Source organism: Salvia splendens, chromosome 11 (assembly GCF_004379255.2).
Source record: "Salvia splendens isolate huo1 chromosome 11, SspV2, whole genome shotgun sequence".
Lineage (NCBI taxonomy): Eukaryota > Viridiplantae > Streptophyta > Magnoliopsida > Lamiales > Lamiaceae > Salvia > Salvia splendens.
In genome coordinates this window covers 1,214,204-1,232,972 of record NC_056042.1, presented here as the reverse complement: position 1 = coordinate 1,232,972, position 18,769 = coordinate 1,214,204, and the positions used below count along the sequence as shown (strand labels likewise).

General features: G+C 34.8%; 2 protein-coding genes across 5 annotated transcripts; both read right to left on the bottom strand.

Moving 5' to 3' along the window:
- Positions 1-2,129: 2,129 nt before the first annotated feature.
- LOC121756158 (transcription factor GTE4-like) lies at positions 2,130-5,862 on the bottom strand. Of its 3 annotated transcripts, XM_042151630.1 has the most exons (6): positions 5,506-5,851; positions 3,710-5,319; positions 3,569-3,617; positions 3,360-3,479; positions 3,156-3,226; positions 2,130-2,551 (listed from the first exon to the last, which is right to left on the bottom strand). In XM_042151630.1, the coding sequence occupies exons 2-5, from the start codon at positions 5,159-5,161 to the stop codon at positions 3,165-3,167; spliced, it is 1,683 nt and encodes a 560-aa protein (XP_042007564.1). In that variant the 5' UTR covers positions 5,162-5,319; positions 5,506-5,851; the 3' UTR covers positions 2,130-2,551; positions 3,156-3,164. The 3 variants fall into 3 exon arrangements, with proteins under 3 accessions (XP_042007564.1, XP_042007565.1, XP_042007563.1); XM_042151631.1 differs by having other exon boundaries at positions 3,569-3,614; positions 3,710-5,862; XM_042151629.1 differs by having other exon boundaries at positions 3,710-5,851.
- A 9,313-nt stretch (positions 5,863-15,175) lies between these two features.
- On the bottom strand, positions 15,176-17,256 carry LOC121753780 (PLASMODESMATA CALLOSE-BINDING PROTEIN 5-like). 2 transcript variants are annotated; one of them, XM_042149034.1, is made up of 4 exons: positions 16,754-17,256; positions 16,636-16,663; positions 16,477-16,537; positions 16,193-16,310 (listed from the first exon to the last, which is right to left on the bottom strand). In XM_042149034.1, the coding sequence occupies exons 1-3, from the start codon at positions 17,082-17,084 to the stop codon at positions 16,498-16,500; spliced, it is 399 nt and encodes a 132-aa protein (XP_042004968.1). In that variant the 5' UTR covers positions 17,085-17,256; the 3' UTR covers positions 16,193-16,310; positions 16,477-16,497. The 2 variants fall into 2 exon arrangements, with proteins under 2 accessions (XP_042004967.1, XP_042004968.1); XM_042149033.1 differs by lacking the exon at positions 16,477-16,537 and having other exon boundaries at positions 15,176-16,310.
- Positions 17,257-18,769: the final 1,513 nt, after the last annotated feature.

Here is an 18,769-nt window from a genome sequence, read left to right as displayed (position 1 = left end):
TTAGTAAAGTTCATGACCCTTGATGCAATTTACCCTTTATTTTAAGTCCAGTCACTAATATTCAAAGGAAAAGATGATCCTATATTCGAAGCAGAGTATAATAAAAGCAACTTTTTTTGTAAAAGTTGACCACTTTTCTTCTTCTCCAAACATTAAAAGCAACCCACAAACAGCTAGACATGATGCTTTTTTACAAAGTAAATATATATGGGCCTCAATTGAATACAAATAAAACTTTAAATCATGATAAATGGAGTATTCAATTTTTATTCCACAGTTTCAGCATTTTATATACAAAAATATCTGAAATTTAAGTTATCTGCAATATCAATTTTCATTTTTGACTTTAAAATATCGCACCAAAAAATTCTAGGCCCGGAATTGTTTTTGCAGGACATATTTAAGCTAAAATTGCAATTCTTAATCTTGAATTCAATTGTGATTGAGTTGTACTTATTCTTTTTCTATTATTCCACTGTAATTTAGTAACGTTTTTAACAAAAAATAACTTATTAGATCCCTCTTATTTTACTTTCTAATATTTTATTACATACATATAATTTTCTATTTAATGTATAAAAAATATTTCAACTATATGATGGAACGAAGCAAATAATTTTCCACAATTATTCCAATATTCAGATATTTCTTAAAATAATAGTATGACAAAAATGAAACATATCAAAACGTTTCTCATTTATTAGATAACATCTCATCAATTAATCACAGACTGTTTCTGCAAAATTAGGCATCTCCATTCTCCACACAAATTCCATAAACTCTCCCCAAAATATCACAAAAATCATAGAAAAACAACCACCAAAATTAAAAATAAAAAATAAAAAATTAGCAAGGGATCTGAGAAGTGAACCACTCCATGACGTGAATCGGTGCTTTAATCAGGTTGAGCGCCATATCCACCAGCACCGTCACGCAGAAACAGCACGGGCACACGCAGCTCAGCACCAACCTACACACACATTTGCATCGATTAATTTCTCACAATCAACGATTCAACGACGCGAAAATTGAAAAATAAAAAAAAATAAAAAAAAATCAGAGGTCGATCGCTCGATTGAATTAGTTGCTGACCCGACGATCCAGAAGAGTAAGCCGACGAGAGAGATGATTAGAGAGAGAAACGCGAAAGGAAGGCCGAGGAGGAACCCTAGAGGCCTGCAATCGCCGTCGCAGCACATCGGAGACTGCTTTCGCCGCCTCGATTTTGCTTCTCGAGATTTCGCGTTTATTTTTTTGGTGATTTGGTTTTGGGAGGAAGGATTGAATGTGTGATAGTATGAATATGTTTGAGTATATTGTAAAGTGAAGTGTGATTCGAAATGTACCAAAATCTTGATTAGTTGCAAAAACTAGTTTATGTATATGAATTTTTAAGTGGATATGCAAAATCTAAATTTGATTAACGTTTAGTAATCTATAAAGAAATGCTCTCTTTTTTTTTTGCTATATGTCCTCATCTTTCTATTTTTCTTTCAGTTTTTTATATTGATAATTGATTTTTTTTCTTTACATATGGATCAATAATAGTTCCTCATTTACTCCAAAAATGACTCGAACTCTTCTCTATTGAATAAAAGAGAAGCGTCTTAAGCTACAATTCATTGTTTTATATAGACAATAGGTTATGAAACTTTAAAATACCAAAACACAAATTTTAAAAATAAACAGACTATTTGTATAAATTGGGCTTATTAACTAGATTAGGTTTCTTATCAAAAGGAGGAATAGAAAACAAAAATAAATATTAACAAAAGAGGTGTGGTTTATGCTCATGTGAAGCTCATTGCATGTGATTAGGTATTTGGAAATGCATCTATACTATACCATAAACTATATTGAATCATATATCAACGGCTATAACTATATAGAAATTTGATTCTTTTCAATATTATACGACCTAACTATTCATTAAATAAAGGCTACATTAATACTCTATGTTTTTTTCTTTTAGTTGTCATGGTACATGCTTCTAAGAATAAAGTGAACAAAAAAGTATCTTGGCAAAAAGAGTGACAGCTAGTGCATAAGCTAAATCGAATCATAGTTGTTTATATTATTAAGAATAAATGTTTTGATAATATTTGATGGTCGTTATTGTTCAACTGATGTACGCACAAATTAATTGGTTACTATCCATTTCAAATAAATTTGTAATTTGCAATCTTTATGTACACACACATAAACACAGGACAACTATTCAAATGAGAGAGTCTAACCGGGCACCAGTGGAGCCGATTACAGACATCAACAAAACCCGAACACAGACAACGTCTGGGGGAAGACGGAGCTTTCACGTAATTACAGATCAAGAGTTGTGCTATCGGGGGTGCACGGCCTAAACATAACACACAAAAAGACTACCTGTGAGCAACGTGCCTCTACGAGACGAACATGATTGGCTTACACGTCTGCTTAGCAAAAATCTACGGCCACCCACTACAGGTATTTACAGATTGAGCGAATGACCAAGAATTCCTATCATTCAAGTATACACTTCTAGCCTTATCGTCAGAGTGAGATTTCCCAATATCTGCAAAACAACGTGGTGAAATAATCGTCAGAGTATGAGATCAAGCAAATCAAAGCCGAGAAAAAGCCAGTTCAAGCATAGCAAGAAACTGCTACTGAGCATCATGAATGCCGATCAAGGAGACGCATTTGAAATACATTTATAGATATTTCTCAACTACGCACAACTTACAAACGATCGGGCCTTAAACTAGTCCTAACTCTTGATTGTTATGCATTTACTATTTTAGTTGGCACCACAATATGCATCTATATATCCAGGAATGCTCCTTGACGTCGCGTTTGTAACTAGTTCTACAAGGGTAGTTTTTATTCTACACAGAGAACCTAAAAACAAAGCAATCCAATTACCAATTTTATCCAAAATAGTGTGATAGCATATCCACCATCTAAAAATTCTCATTTCTGCTGCCCTAATCTTTCGGTTCGAGTTCATATTACGTTATCCATCACTATGCACCACATCATAATCTTATACATCTATCCAGCCAGCTCATCTCAATCCAATATATGTTCAAACTCTACACATCATATAGCTAGAAACTGTAATGTTAATTGTAACCTACTTTATCATAGTCCAGTTTAATGTTCGAAAGGTATAGTACCTTGATAACTCAATTTTCAGGTGAGTGTTCGCCATCAGAGCCATCTGCTGAGGAAGTTTCTCCTTCAGAATCTACGAAAATATAAGATTAGTAAGAGGACATGCATGACTTTCAAGGAAAGTATCCAATAGATAAGCATTTATGCGTTACAACACGTCAAAAGAGCTGTTTTAGAAACAACAGGAAATAATTATCAATTACTACCGCTGGAAGAAGATCCCAAATCAGAGCTAGAGCTGTTTTGGCCGACTCCTTGGTTCTTATCACAGTGCTCTAAGTCCGGCACTTCTAATTCAGCAGGAGGTGAGGCGATTTTCTCTTCATCTGCTCAATAAAAAGAGTAGACAAAATGATCAGGTAAATTTTTTTTTTGCATCTTTAGAAACTTCTAGTTTACTCTATAAAATCTTTACCTGTTCTACTTGCTATTGGCATTTCCGTTACAACAGAGGTAGCAACCTGCTGAAAAAAACACAAAAATGAAATGCATTAATAAAAACTCTAATGCTCTAAACTAATACAAATTGAGATAGTATGTAAAGCAAATTATTTACCATATCATTGGGGATCTGCTCCTGACCAGCTATTAAATTATTGACAATTTCAGCCTTTCTTTTGTTCTTGCTCAAATTCTTCTTATAATTTGCAATGAACCGGTCAAGCTCCCAAAGAGTTTCAGTATCAACACTGTCGATGTCAACCTCAATCTCATCGTCTTGCTGGGAAACAGACGGATTCCTCTTCTTAATGATATGAACAACATTTTCTAGCTTCTCAGAAGGTAACTCCTGTAAGTTTACGCTAAGTTTCTGTTTTTCATCATATGTCATCTCCCTTTTATTCTGATCCTTCGCCTTTGGCTTCTTTGGCGCATGAACCTTGCCAGACTGTGCACTACTTGGTTTCTTTCTTTTTGGATCACCCGAGTAGGCCATTGCCGATCTATCTAAAGGCTTTTCCATATCAAGCCATGCCCTTGGCTGCTGAGGAGCCTTCCGAGATGTAGGCATTGGTGGCCCCACATCATATTCAGCAGCTAGATTCATCTCACGTTTATAACCCGCCTCTATGGGAGCCCATTTATCCTCGAATAATTTGCACAGCTGTTCAGCCATCACATAAACATCTTGCCCTTTCGGGTTATATGTCATAGCATTTTGAAACGTTAGCACGACATCCTCAGCAAACTCCATAGGGGACTTGTACCAATTCTGCGTTAACCTGCCTTTCACAGTACCGAGGTCCATAGGGTTTCTAATAATCTCGAAATAGTCATGCAAACCAAGAGCAACTGCATCAACCGGCTTGTTAAACACCCAAGCATGCTTGTGCTTCATCAATCTTTCTAAGAGCGCGTTACAGCTCTTCAAAACATGATTGGGAAAATTCTCCTTCCCCGCCCCACTTCCTCCTCCCTTCTTCCCGTTCGCCTTCAATTTCTTTTTACTTTCACCGTGCGGAATCTTGTCCTTCGCAAGCAAAAACTCAGTATTACCATATAATTTACTTTCCTTTGGAGTCCTTTTCTCCTTCTCAACAGTATCACTCCCCGGCTTGCCATTCTCATCCACAACCACACTCAATGGATTCAACGGCTTCAACATCCGAGGCGTCCCCCATCCCGCAGCTACGTTATCCCCATCTCTACAATCGAATCCCTGAACTCCATTCTTTAGCGACTCAATCCTCCTCATCATGCTCCGCACCTTATCCCTCTCCCTCTCCAGCTTCCTCCTCAGCTCCAGAGCATCACGCTTCGACTTCCTAGACAAACTTATCCCAACAAAGCCATCACGGCCCACATCAACACCAGAATCATGCATTCTTCTCATAGAATTCAAGCCATCCGAGACCATAGCTTGAGATTTCAGCTGCTGCTGCTGCTCCATCAACAAATTACTACTGCTGTGACTGTTTTCAAGCCCTTTAAACGACGGCGTTCTACTGTAAACCTTACGCTCCCCCAATTTATCCTCATCCGATCCCTCATTCCCATCCCCCAACATTGCACCACACCTCAACCAAATTATCGCAGAGAAACAAACAGAACACACACACACCAGCTCAATTTCACGAAATTTCAACGAAAGTCAAGCCCTAATCAATCCACACGACACATAAAAACCAGCTCAATTTCTCGAAAATTCCAACGCGAAGTCAATCCCTAATCAATCCACGTGACACACAGAAAACACACAAGCTCAATTTCTCGAAAATTCAACGAGAAGTCAAACCCTAATCAATCCACATAAACATACAAACTAAGCTCGCCGAGTTCAAGCAAAACACGGTATGTTCTGTTTCTACACACGCAATCGGCAGAGAGCTTGGATTAGGCTTTGAAACATACCTTTTCGAAGATTTTTTTCCCCCTCTTTGTGATCTGTCTTTACTCAACAAATGATTATGGCTTATCTTGGAAAAAGATAGGAGACGGGCGAGTAGAGGGAAGACCACGCGCATAGATGGAGCGTGAGGAACACGGGGAGTTCAACGGCTACGATTATGTTTTTTTAGCTGCAGGTGACGATGGACGGTTGGGATGTAAACGAAGGTGTTTCTTTTACATGAGATTGACCTTCCTGGTTTTAAAGTCCCACGCTCCGTGGTGGCGCGTGGAGAATCCCCAGATTTGGCGGAGGGGTTTTTTCATCTCTGGGTCCCGCATATTATTTGGAACTGATTTTCAGCTTATTTTTCATTTTAAAAACTTCAGGGACATAAATCAATTTAAAAAAAACCCCTAATGCAACATATCTTATTTCAACAAAATTAATGTCACAAAGAGACACATTAATGGAGTTATGGAGTACAACTTTCTATATTGTACTCCCTCCGTTCCTTGTTAATAGATACATTTTTTTTCGGCACGGAGTTTAAGAATAATGTGTTAAATGGATGGTGGAAAAAGTAATAGATAATAAAGTAAGAGAGAAAAAAGTAAAAATGAGAATTACTTTTTACCAAAAATAGAAATGACTCAATTAATTTGGAACTTCTCAAAATAGAAAAATGACTCTATTAACATGAAACGGAGGGAGTACCTAATACTCAATATCGAAACATAAAAGAAACACTATTTATAATAAAGGATCCCGTGTGATGCTCATAGGTGGCACGGAATAGTGATGATGAGGGTCAGGGCCACCCGGCACGACTCTATCGTCATAACCCGCCTCGAGTGATCTTTTTCGATAATAATATTGTAATTCGGCTCCAGTGAGCCCCAATTTCCTCCCGAAATGTTGCCTCTTGAGCTTGGCAGGGACCACACCGGCCGCCTCTCTGGTTAACAACGAGAGGAAGAGGATGAAGAAGAGGGACAAGTACACAAATCTTGAATAAGCCATTGATTAATTGAGAAATGGAGAAGATAAAGGCTAAGAAAAATGGAGTCAAATAAAGACTATTGCATGAATCTATTTATTTATTGCTTGGGTATTTATAGAATAGAGTATAAGAGGAAAATAGTGACCAAGCAAAGTGGATAGAATGTGACTTTTGTTTCAAAATTTTATTTATGACTTCAATATTAGCAAGAATTATGAGCTTTGGATAATTGTCTCTATGTTACATCAATTTGACTCTACCATTAATTAGTTAGTTCTATGTTTCTAGTATGATATTGTCAAGAAAAGATAAGTTCCACCGCAGAAAATGGAGATTTACACAAGAGCAATTGCTTTAAATTGGATCATGATTATACTTACACTATCTTATAAATTAATATGAATATTAAGTATAATGTTTTGTTTAATTTGAGACTAAAATGTCCGTCTCTAATTCCGTCGCAATTTCTTCGGAAATACCACAACCCTAGCACTATTATAAATTCGGTCGCTAACGTATGTTAGCGCTTTTTTCGTCGTGAAAATGTGCCTATTTTGTGAATACGGTTCATATCAAGTGGAACAGAGAAAATATTTTTTAATTCTATTAAAACAGTGAAAATTTTCATAAATGATCCAGTTCCGAAATGACCCAAGGCCAAATATCATTTTCATAAATCTTTTAGTTGTTCGTAACATTATCTCTAAATTTAAAGTTACTAAGTTGATATAATAGTGGTTGAACTAGCACTTAAAACTGTGTAGTATTTGACTAATTTGAGATTTCATTGCTTAAGAAAAGGACCCAATTAAAGTTACTAAGTTGATATAATAGTGGTTGAACTAGCACTTAAAATTGTGTAGTATTTGACTAATTTGAGATTTCATTGCTTAAGAAAAGGACCCAATTCGAATTTGACTCGTATAACTAATCGTATTTTTATTACTATTATTTTAATTATATGGGACATATATAATTAATTTGAAAGGCAAAGTGACATGCCATAAAAAGAAAGCTGAAACCAATATGTATAATTTTATAAATTACTTTTTCCATTTGTTATTTTTTTAAAAAAACGAAACGTTATGAATTTCTATCAATGTATAAAAGCGGGTCACGCGCAAGTTGCACTTTTAGTTAATATTGAGTGTAAATGAAATTTATAAAACAACATAGACAGATAGAGTAATAAATAGTGATATATTCAAGAAGGCTTAAAATTATAAATTTTTTAAAAAATTCAAAATTGGCCAGTTTATTTTTAATTGCCACAAATAAAAAATTCAGAAAGGTACTTGAACTCATTGGCGTAGTTTGTTATTTCAAATATAAGAGGCCGATGGAAATTTGAAATAAAATTTCATATATTGAATATATTATATATATATATATATATATATATATATATATATATATATATATATATATATATATATATATATATATATATATATATATATATATATATAGTCCCATTATTCACAAATCCAGTCTTAAAGACAGAACTAGAGACCAAATTTGGGCCCTTAGATCTTAAATTTGATGGATAAGATTAGACAATTAAGAGTTATTTTTCGTAGTTCATTGCATACATAATTTACTTCAACGCGGGGGTATTTACGTCATTTTGTAATTAGGGTAAAAAATTTGAGTTCACAAATTACAAAAAATTAACTCATTCACATTCCACCTCCTCCCCTTCTTCTCTAAAAACCTCTCTGAAAAAGCAGCGATTCTTCATCTTCATCCATCATCTCCGGGCGATTCAACTGAAATCAACGACAATCATCCCCAATTCAGCCTCTCCATCGGTCGATTCAACATCTAAATCCGCCGATTCAGCATCTAAATCCGCCGATTCAGCATCTTCATCTTCGCGGTACAGACGTCGTCGCCGGCATGAGACAGCATGTGCTGTCGCCAGACTCTCACGGTTGTCGCACCCCTTCAACGCCGTCAACTCACCATAGCCGCTGTCAGTGAACCATTGTTGCAGATTTGTCGTCGCTGCCACCGTCGATTTGCGCTCAGAGTTTTCTTACTCCATCGCTGTCTATGTCCGCTCGAAGCTACATCATAGTCATCTCCTTCGCGCTAGCTCTGCTCACTGTGTCGCTCGAAATGGTTGACACACGCAAATCGTCGACCGAAGGTGAAGGACGCCTATTACATTTTGGTCGTACGTCTGGTTCAGGTAATACACATTTGATTTTTGGCTTTGATTTTTTTTAGGAGAGATTACTTCAACATTTGATTGTTGCATAAATCGATTATTTTAGGATAGATTACTTCACATTACTTCTCTGATATTTAAGAGAAATATATCAAAAAGTATGGCTACAGAAATCATCGATTTAGTTCATTTCATAAGGATATTATTTCATTTCATGAGGTTATTACATCATTTCATGAGGCTATTAATTTAGTGTTTGATTTTTCATTTTTTTCGAATTTATGTGGTTAATGTCTGCTTCTGGCTCATTTCTGGACTCATTTGAATTATGTGGCATAAAATGATATGCATCTTCTAAATGTGATTTATTACTTTATAATTTGGAAACATTGCTTCATAATTCAGATTTCAAAGCACAATACTTTAGCCGCTGATTTTAATGGTTGACACAAAAAAATCGTTGATGGAAGATGAACGACGGTGATTGCGTTCTGGCAGAACGTCTGCCTCAAATAATACACTCTTTTGAATCTTTATAGTTTTTGAAATTCTAATTTATTTCATCTGTTTTTAATTTGGTTTCTGATTTTCGTCCAATTATTTCATAAAGCAGAGCGGAGGAAGGTCAACGTAGGCGTCAATATACTCGTAGGTCAGTAGCTAAATCACAACCGGTGGATAAATCAAAACACAAGAAAAGTCCGTTTGATGTTCAGTACTGCAAGCCAAATAAATCCATATGCCAGAAGGTAAAAATAAATTTATGACCTAGTCCTAATTCATAAGATGAAGTTAACTGTGTTGTATGAATTTTATTAACTGTGTTATATGCATATTTTGTGAAGAAATAACAGTTGAATGAACTAACTAACCTATTTGATGAAGTAATACCCTCAGGAAATGAAGTAATATAAACTAACGTGTTTTGTATGCATATTTTGCTAGGAAATAAGATTGAATGAACTAACTAACCAATTTGATGAAGTAATAACCTAATGAAATGAAGTAATATAAACTGACTTGTTTTGTATGCATATTTTGCTTTATAATTACATTGAATGAACTAAATAACTTATTTCATGAAGTAATAACCACATGAAATGAAGTAATATAAACTGACATGTTTTGTATGTACATTTAGCTGGGAAGTATACTTGTAATGAACTAAAGAACCTAATGATAATGTTACAAACTATTTTAATGATGATATAAACTATGTTTCGAATGTTGAATTGTGGTTATGTGTTTCTTATATATAGGTGAAGATAACACAGGGGAAAATCCTCTAACTCACAACGGGGTGAAAAATCAAATGGGAGGAGAGGGATTAAGAGTTTCGGAAGATGTAGTTGAGGCATGGTGACATGGTGATGAGGACATTTGTGCAATCACTTGATGGGCCGTCCCCACGCCCTAACAAATGGGCGGTGCCCAGAATCACGGCTCAGCCCATTGAGATGGGTTGGTGTGTCAAATTTGGATGATTTCTTGTATTGGACAAGTTTGTAATTTTTTTCTTTTTTCAAATGGAGAGTTTGTATTTGGTTATGGAGTTTATACAATGAGGATGGTGTGGTTTACCAACTTTCTCCTACAGTGGAAATAGTTAACTATTTTGGAGAAAATTCAAACGATTTTATTCATGCACAGTAGTTTAATGAATAATAAACTACTACAATGATGTAATGAATCTCATGGGATGAACAATAAATACTAATAAATATTTGATTACTAAAACACTTCACACAATCTATTCAATTTAAAGTTTGTCAAAAATTTAAAAAAATTCAAATTCAGAGTGTAATGAAGTAATAAAACACATGGAATAAAGTAAATAAATACAGTAATGAAGTACGAAACCTTTTTACAAAATTTGAATTACTTCATTCCAATAGTTAATTACTTCATTCCAATAGATTATTACTTCATTCCACTTTGAATTTGAATTTGTTTAACCTTTTTACAAAATTTAAAGCGAATAGACTGTTTGAAGTGTTTTTAGTTTATTACTTCATCCAGTAGATTAATTACTTCATTCCAATAGATTATTACTTCATTCCACTTTGAATTTGAATTTGTTTAACTTTTTTACAAAATTTAAAGCGAATAGACTGTGTGAAGTGTTTTTCAGTTTATTACTTCATCCAGTAGATTAATTACTTCATTCCAATAGTTAATTACTTCATTTTAATAGTTAATTACTTCATTTCAATAGTTAATTACTATAGTTAATTACATTCTAATAGTTAATTACTTCATTTCAATAGATTATTACTTCATTCCACTTTGAATTTGAATTTGTTTAACCTTTTTACAAAATTTAAAGCGAATAGACTGTGTGAAGTGTTTTCAGTTTATTACTTCATCCAGTAGATTAATTACTTCATTCCTATAGTTATAACCTCATTTAACAAGTTATAACCTCACTTGAAGTTCAATGAAGTAAAAACCTATTTTGATGAAGTGATATACATTTTGACATTTAACAAGTTATAACCTCACTTGAAGTTCAATGAAGTAAAAACCTATTTTGATGAAGTGATATACATTTTGAATGAATTAATTGCACGTATGAATGAAGTAGTGATCACTCTTTCTTATCTGCTCCAAAATCCTTTAGAGTAATAACCTAGTCGAATGAAATGATTGAACTATTTGAATGAAGTGGTAAAACAGAAAATGAAGTAATAAGAAAGTTAAATAATGAAGTACTTAATAATCTAACTGAATGAAGTAATAATCTAACTGAAAGAAGTAATATCCTAGTTGAATGAAGTAATAATCTAACTGAATGAAGTAATGATCTAACTGCAAGAAGTAATATCCTAGTTGAATGAAGTAATAATCTAACTGAATGAAGTAATAATCTAACTGAAAGAAGTAATATCCTCGTTGAATGAAGTAATAATCTAACGGAAAGATGTAATATCCTAGTTGAATGAAGTAATATAGAAATCTAAATATTGGCAATATCCTAGTTGAATGAAGTAATATAGAAATCTAACTATTGGCGATTTCCACACTTGTTCTTCTCCAATTCGAAATGCCTTCAATCAACCGCGACGATTGAGGAAGACAACGCTGCTCTGCAGCTTCTTCCTCTTCTCAATTTTGTATGTATCGTGCTTGTGTGTGTGTGTGTCCGTGTTCCAAGTGCAATTTACATAGCTGTTGTATCAGTAAAAAAAAGAGAAGATGATGCCTTTAATAAGTCAGATTTGGTTGCATAAAGGTTCAGCTCTTAATCAAAACAGAAGATTTCCAGATTCAGCAGTAAAAAAAAATGCACAAGTCATGCATGAACTAGCTAGATCTGCAAATTGAAGTACACACGCAGCTCATTATCCACAAACAAACACATAAACACAATAAACAACAAATCAACAACACAATCCCCAAATTCGACCAGATCGAAGCCAGAAGCAGTACAGAGTAATTGAAATCCGATGCGGTTTCTACAAATTGTCACAAACAATCACATCATTACTAATTTTACAAGCACCGATGCCAATTTTTCTCATATTACTTATTATCACAAACAATCACATCATTACTAATTTTTCACAAACAATCTGATTTTCGGCGAAGCGATTGGAGGCGAGCAAATTAAAATTGTTAAATTGTTAATGGTAAATTGGGCCCCCAAAGTAAAATTCTTGCGTCCGCCACTGTTTGGTGTGTCTGTGTTTGGCAGCGATTGAGAAGATTAGTTCATAACAAACAAAAAGGATTATTCAACTTGAATTTAAGTTCATTCATACATGTTATTGCTTCGTTCTATTAGGTAATTAGTTCATTAAAGTACAATTCATCACGCACTTATGCATACAATACACTTCAGATTAGCATTTCTAATTAACCGGTATTAAATTCATTCCAACATGTTATTACTTCATTCGAACATGTTGCTACTTCATTCAACTAGGTATACAGCTATACGCAAACTTATGCATACAACATAGTTAAGTTTTTGTTACTTCATTCGACCTATTGATTACTTCATTCAAATGAATTGTTACTTCATTATTGATCTGTGTATAGTGCAGACATAAAAAATCAAAAAAATATTCATCAACAAGGTTCAACAAGAGATTTTCCATCATATTGGTTAAAAAACTTCATCAAAATTAAAAACACATCATGTATCCAATACAACTAATCGGAAAAGACGTGAACCTTCAAATAAGTTGTCTTCTTCTTCTTTTAGCTTTGGATCTGAATCTGAATCTATATCAGAAAAAGTGTCACCTGTTTTTTTAGATCATTCATATCATCCATGCTCTATGCTCTGGGATGTTGAATTCTCCATGGAAATTCATATCTAAGCTTCAAAAGAAATCGGAATTACCCACGCACAAAATAATCGGAGTTCTTCACGCCAGGCTTCATTGTGCAAATTTCTCAAGCTTTATATTCAGATTTGAATAACGATTCGATAAACATTGCAACACGATTGAGAAATATTGAGAGGCGAAGATAGAGATTTACGATCACGAGAAGCAGATCGTCGAGAATCACGCTGCGTATAGAAATAAGTGTCAGATCGTCGATATTCTCCATGAGAGTCGGAATATTGCCAAATTGAAGCAGAACGCGGTCGTGAATTGAAGGCAGATCGTGATCGTGAAATGAAGGCAGATCGTGAATTGAACGTGAATTGAAGAAGATCGGCGCAGATCGTGGACGGCAGATTGAAGAAGATTAAAGAAGATTATGATCGTGAATTGCGAGAATTGTGTGAAGATTGTGTGAGAATTGAGACAAAGAGAATAACATTATGTATGTTAATAATTGATTTCCTAAAATACCCCTTAGCAAGTTTTAATTGAATAAAATATTAATTTATTTATAAATTAATCCTAGCCACAAGATTGAAAAAATGAAGGGCCCTAATTTGATCTCTAGTTCGATCTTTAAAAAGGGTTCGACATTGATCACTTCCCTATATATATATATATATATATATATATATATATATATATATATATATATATATATATATATATATATATGAATATGACTCATCAAGTAGTAGCTATACATAGCTTTATAATGGGTTGGTGGTTAAAAGAATAAAAATCATGCTCAAATAGTTATTCCGCTTAAGCAATAGTGATATCCAATCAAATGCAATTCCATTGCATTGCAACAAAAATTCAGTTACCTTGACGGCCCTCACACTCCGGTCCGACATCCTGTGAGGGGGTTCAATCAAATACAATTCCATATTACTATGTATTGTTTCCTTTTTAAATAGTAGAAGCCAATGACAATCCAATGTAGTAATGTCACATTCAGGTGAAGTCGAGGGTTCCCAATTCTAAAGGCAGCCTATGATGGCCGAACCCAAATCCAACTAAACCCAACTCGAAATTCTTTTGTCCTTGTCGAATCGATCCAAAACTGACATAACACAATAAGATTTGACAGTTACCATTAGTTTCGTGCTAATTCGTATTGTGTCAAAAATTATTAGTCTTGATTTTTATTTTTATTATAGGAAATGTGTCAATTTGAGTCACATATCCCAGAATCTGAAGAAGATTTGGAGTTTTCAGATGACAGAGGAGAAGGTGGAGCACAGCCACAACAATCAGAGCAAACTCAAGGTGGAAATGATCAATAGCCACCAGATGGGAGAACAAAGAGAAATACCAGACAACCAAGATGGTTTTTTGACTATGATATGAGTTTTTTTGCATTGTGTGTGGCTGAGGTGCTATCATATATGCAGAGCCAGCTACATATGAGGATGTTATAAGGTGCAAAGAAACCCATAAATGATAAATGGATCAAGGCAATGAGGGAAGAAATAGAGTCTCTACTTAAGAATGGCACCTGGATCATGGTGAGAAATCCAGAAACTCAGAAATTGATCAGCTGCAAATGGATTTTTAAGAAGAAAGTGGAAGTGGGTGAAGTTGAATCTATCAGGTTTATGTGAAGAAGAATGAGGAAGGTATAGTGGCCTATTTGTTGTTGTATGTAGATGGCATTTTGTTGGCTGGATCTTGCAAGAAAGAAATTCAGGTCATTAAAGATGATTTGAAGATGAAGTTTGATATGAAAGATCTGGGAGATGCTAAAAGAATTCATGGCATGGACATACTCAGAGATAGAAGGAAGAGGGGATTGAAGCTGGTCCAGGCAGATTACATTAGCAAAGTGATCAAGAAATATCAGATGGAAGATGCAAGGTCTGTATCCATTCCTTTGGCTAGTCACTTTAAACTCAACAAGGAGCAGATGCCAAAGGAAGAGAAGGATAGAAGATAAATTGTAAATAAATTGATATACTAAAGGTAAGAAAGTTTAAAAATAGTACTCCTTTCGTCCCATAATAAGAATCAAATTTTGTCATTTCATTTCGTCCTATAATAAAAGTCACATTTCTCTTTTACCATAAACAATAAGTATGTCTCACATCGATCGATTTTGTACTCTATTGCTTGGTTTTCTATTTTCTTACAGCCGCTCTCTTTATAGGCTGAATTAAAAAATGTACCAATACAAGAAATGAAAATAATAATTTCTTTTTGTACAATTGCTTGATTTAAAACATTCTAATTTCTAAGAAAAGTTAAACCTGATTTCATCTTCCTATTCTTGAATCTCATCTTCGTTCTATTGATCACAAATTCTACTTTATTAATAAAAAAAACAAGAATTCACATCACATTAATCTAATTCTCTCTCAATTTTATCTATCTAAACTCTCTTCTCAAAATCTTGGAGCAAGAAGGCCTTTGCACTTCACCATCATCACCAAGCTTCCGTTTTCGACTACTCGAAAAAACAGAGGCTAAAACAGGGGAAGCCATTGTAAAATTCAATCCCCTAAATTCGGCTTCTCTGTAAAAATTATTCACATCCCTCAAAGGCTTTCTCCTCCATTTCCTCTTCGCCAAGGCGGGTTTGCCCTTTTCCTCACTCGGGCCGGGCTTTTTAGACGTCGAAAACGGTGGGATGTTCTCCTTGATTGTGTCTTGCTCCAAGACAGAGATGTTCTTTGCCTCCATTGAAGATGATTTGTGATTATGATGAGGAAAATGAGTGAGTGTGGGGATTTTATAAGGATTGTTAATTAGTGGGAATTTTGAAAAAAATGGTTGGGATTGAGAATTTTGATGCTTTCAACGAGAATAGTCTCGTCTCATCAGAAGCTGAATACAAGCAGCAGTTTTCGACATTCTTAAAATGCAAGGGATTCGAATCTACCACGTTCGTTACTTCAAGATCGCGTCCAACACACCAACATCTTTACACAGTCAACTAAGAAACAGAGACAAAATCACCACAGAATCACAACTTCACCAATATGATCAAACGCAGCAAGAAAAAGCTCGATATTTCACAACAACAACAGATCCGAGCAGAGAAACGAGCTTAGCATTTACCAAGCTTCAACCTTTAACTCATCGAACCAATAATCATCAGTTGCTTTCATCATTACATCGCCCCAACAAACGCATTTTGCTTTTGCCGTTGCATCAAAAAATGTGGCCTCAAATCATCATACTACAAGTGGAATTGCAAACAACATAAAATTCATGAGTGATCTCAAGCGAGCGACTGAACTAGCGCTACTCGGATCCACACCACCTGAATTTGCAGCAGCCGCCCCACTAAAGTTACCTTTGCCCGCAGCTAAGCTGCAAGGACATATACACACACACAATGGTAAATATTCCAAAACCACCACTCCTAAAACCAGAATCCAACTTAACTGAAACCTAAGATTCACCATTTCACCTACATTTCAAATTCATAGCTCCAAATTCAGTTCTTTTCACAATATTAGATCAAACTAATACTCACAAATACTCCCTCCGTCCCAATTTAATCGATCGATCCGTATTCCTTTTCGCAACATCCCAAGCTAAACGAAAAATCGAATCTTTTAACCTCACAAAACAACATTTTCTTAATTAAATTCTAAAATCTAACACATCAGTAAGACCCATCAAGATCACTCACCTGGATGGAAATTTGCAGCTACCATGGCCTGAAATTTAATCAAAAAACACAAATTCAACGCCAATTTCACTTCCAAAAACAGTAAAGATTCAATTTTTAATCAACAAAGACAGCTCACTAGGGTTCAAATCGGTGATTGCAGCAGTGTTGGCGAAATTGCAGGTCTCCTCCGACGGGCCGTGCTTGAGGAAGTAATCATTAAAAGCAAACGACGCCGTTTTCTGGAGGTCGGCGGCGTCGTAGCAGGGCCCGCCGTTCTGAATAGGCCCGCAATCGGCGCCGCCCGGCCCGCACGTCCAATCCAGCGCCGATTGCAGCGCGGCGTCCTCGGCATTGTTCTTCGCCACGCACCAGAGCTCCCTCGCCGCCACTCCGCCGCCGCCCTGGGCCGCCGCCGCCGCGCAGATGAGCGAGAATAAGGCGAAAAAGAGATAAACACCGGAATCCATTTGAGAGAGAGAATGGAGTATGAGAATTTGCGAATATCAATCAATGGTTTTGTGAGGAGAGAAGAAGGAAGTGAAGGAGAGGATTTTGAGCAGTTTTGAAGGTTGTTGAGTGTGAATTGATTTTCAATCTCGAGAAGAAACTACCGGAAATTTTGCTGGTAAGCATACTACTGTCGCAATAATTCTCAAGTTGAGAGATTCTTTTTTATTTACTTTTTTTGTTTGACTTCATCCAATTTAAGAAAATATATTTAATTATTTAAAATAGGTTACAAAAGAGAGGATAAATATTTTGTTTTAGCAATAAAAAGATGACTCAAATAACTCGGCGTGATCTAAAATAAAATATTTATAAGAGGAGTGGATTATTTTTAAAAAACAAAGAAATGATGGTTGCCAACAAGCAGCGCAATTTTTTCCCCCCATAAAATCGCTTTTTTTATTATTTAAAAAAAAAAAACTAATAGTACATGTTTGTAGTGCACAACATGCATCACATTATCGATGAAGATACTAATGTTTTGACCACATCTGCGTGCAAGCCAATTTATGAGAGGGCTCGCTCTCGATCATCATGTTCTACAACAACGAGCCCACAAGTTTTTTTTTTTGTTGTACACTTATCTAATGTGCTAATTTTATCAATCATTTATACTTTTACCTACAAGTTTATAAAAATCCATATCTAAAAAATGTGTTGTTTTAATGAGACATAAGAAATTCATCGCAATTATTATTTTACCAATCAAATAGCCTCTTATTTTATATGACCAAATTCTAATTAATTAAAAAACTATTTTGTGAATTTTTAATTAAAGAGTGAACTACACCAAAGGACCCTAACTTTTGCACTTGTTGCACCAGTGACCCATAACAAAAAAAAATAGCGCCAAAGGGGCCTAACAAAATATATAATCACAAACGAGGTTTTTTCGGACGATAACACCCTGAGGCCCTTAAAGGGCATTCTCGTCGAATTAACACTCCATGCTGACACTGCCCTGCCATGCAGCCTGCTTGATTCTCTATATCTCTAGCATGTTTCTTTCTCTCTCTAAAATTTATTCATATAAATAATATAATACCCATTTATTTTCCCTTTATTTTTTCAATTCAAGGCTTAAACATAAACCTGCGTCCTTCCCTTTAAAACTCTCGATATTCCACGTAGGCAGCTCGCATCAACGTCCATAAATCTGCCACGTGGCTTACGGGGATCGACATCCTCAACACGAGCTCTACCTTTTTCACCCAATCCATTTACTTTATTTTTAATATTATTATTTTTTTAGATGTATCATTCAATATTGTAATCGAAATTTAGAGAAAAAAATATATATGTATTTAGTTATTAGTATAAATTATAATAACGAGTTTGTTGAACAATTATGAAAATGTCCAAGATATATTGTTGGACGTGCTGAATCTTATTACTAATAATCTATTATTTATTTGATATTAGAAAGATATTGCATTTGCGTATTGTTATTATTGCATTCAATATTTATTTTGCATACTTTGATATTATGTGTGGATTTACTTGCCTTTTTTCCATGTTCCTTTATCGTGAAATACATTTTTCAAAAATCAAAATCACAGTATATATTTTCAAATATTGTGATATTCAACTAATGATATGTTCTTATATTCTTTCTTGATATTGAGTGTGATATGTATGATTAAAT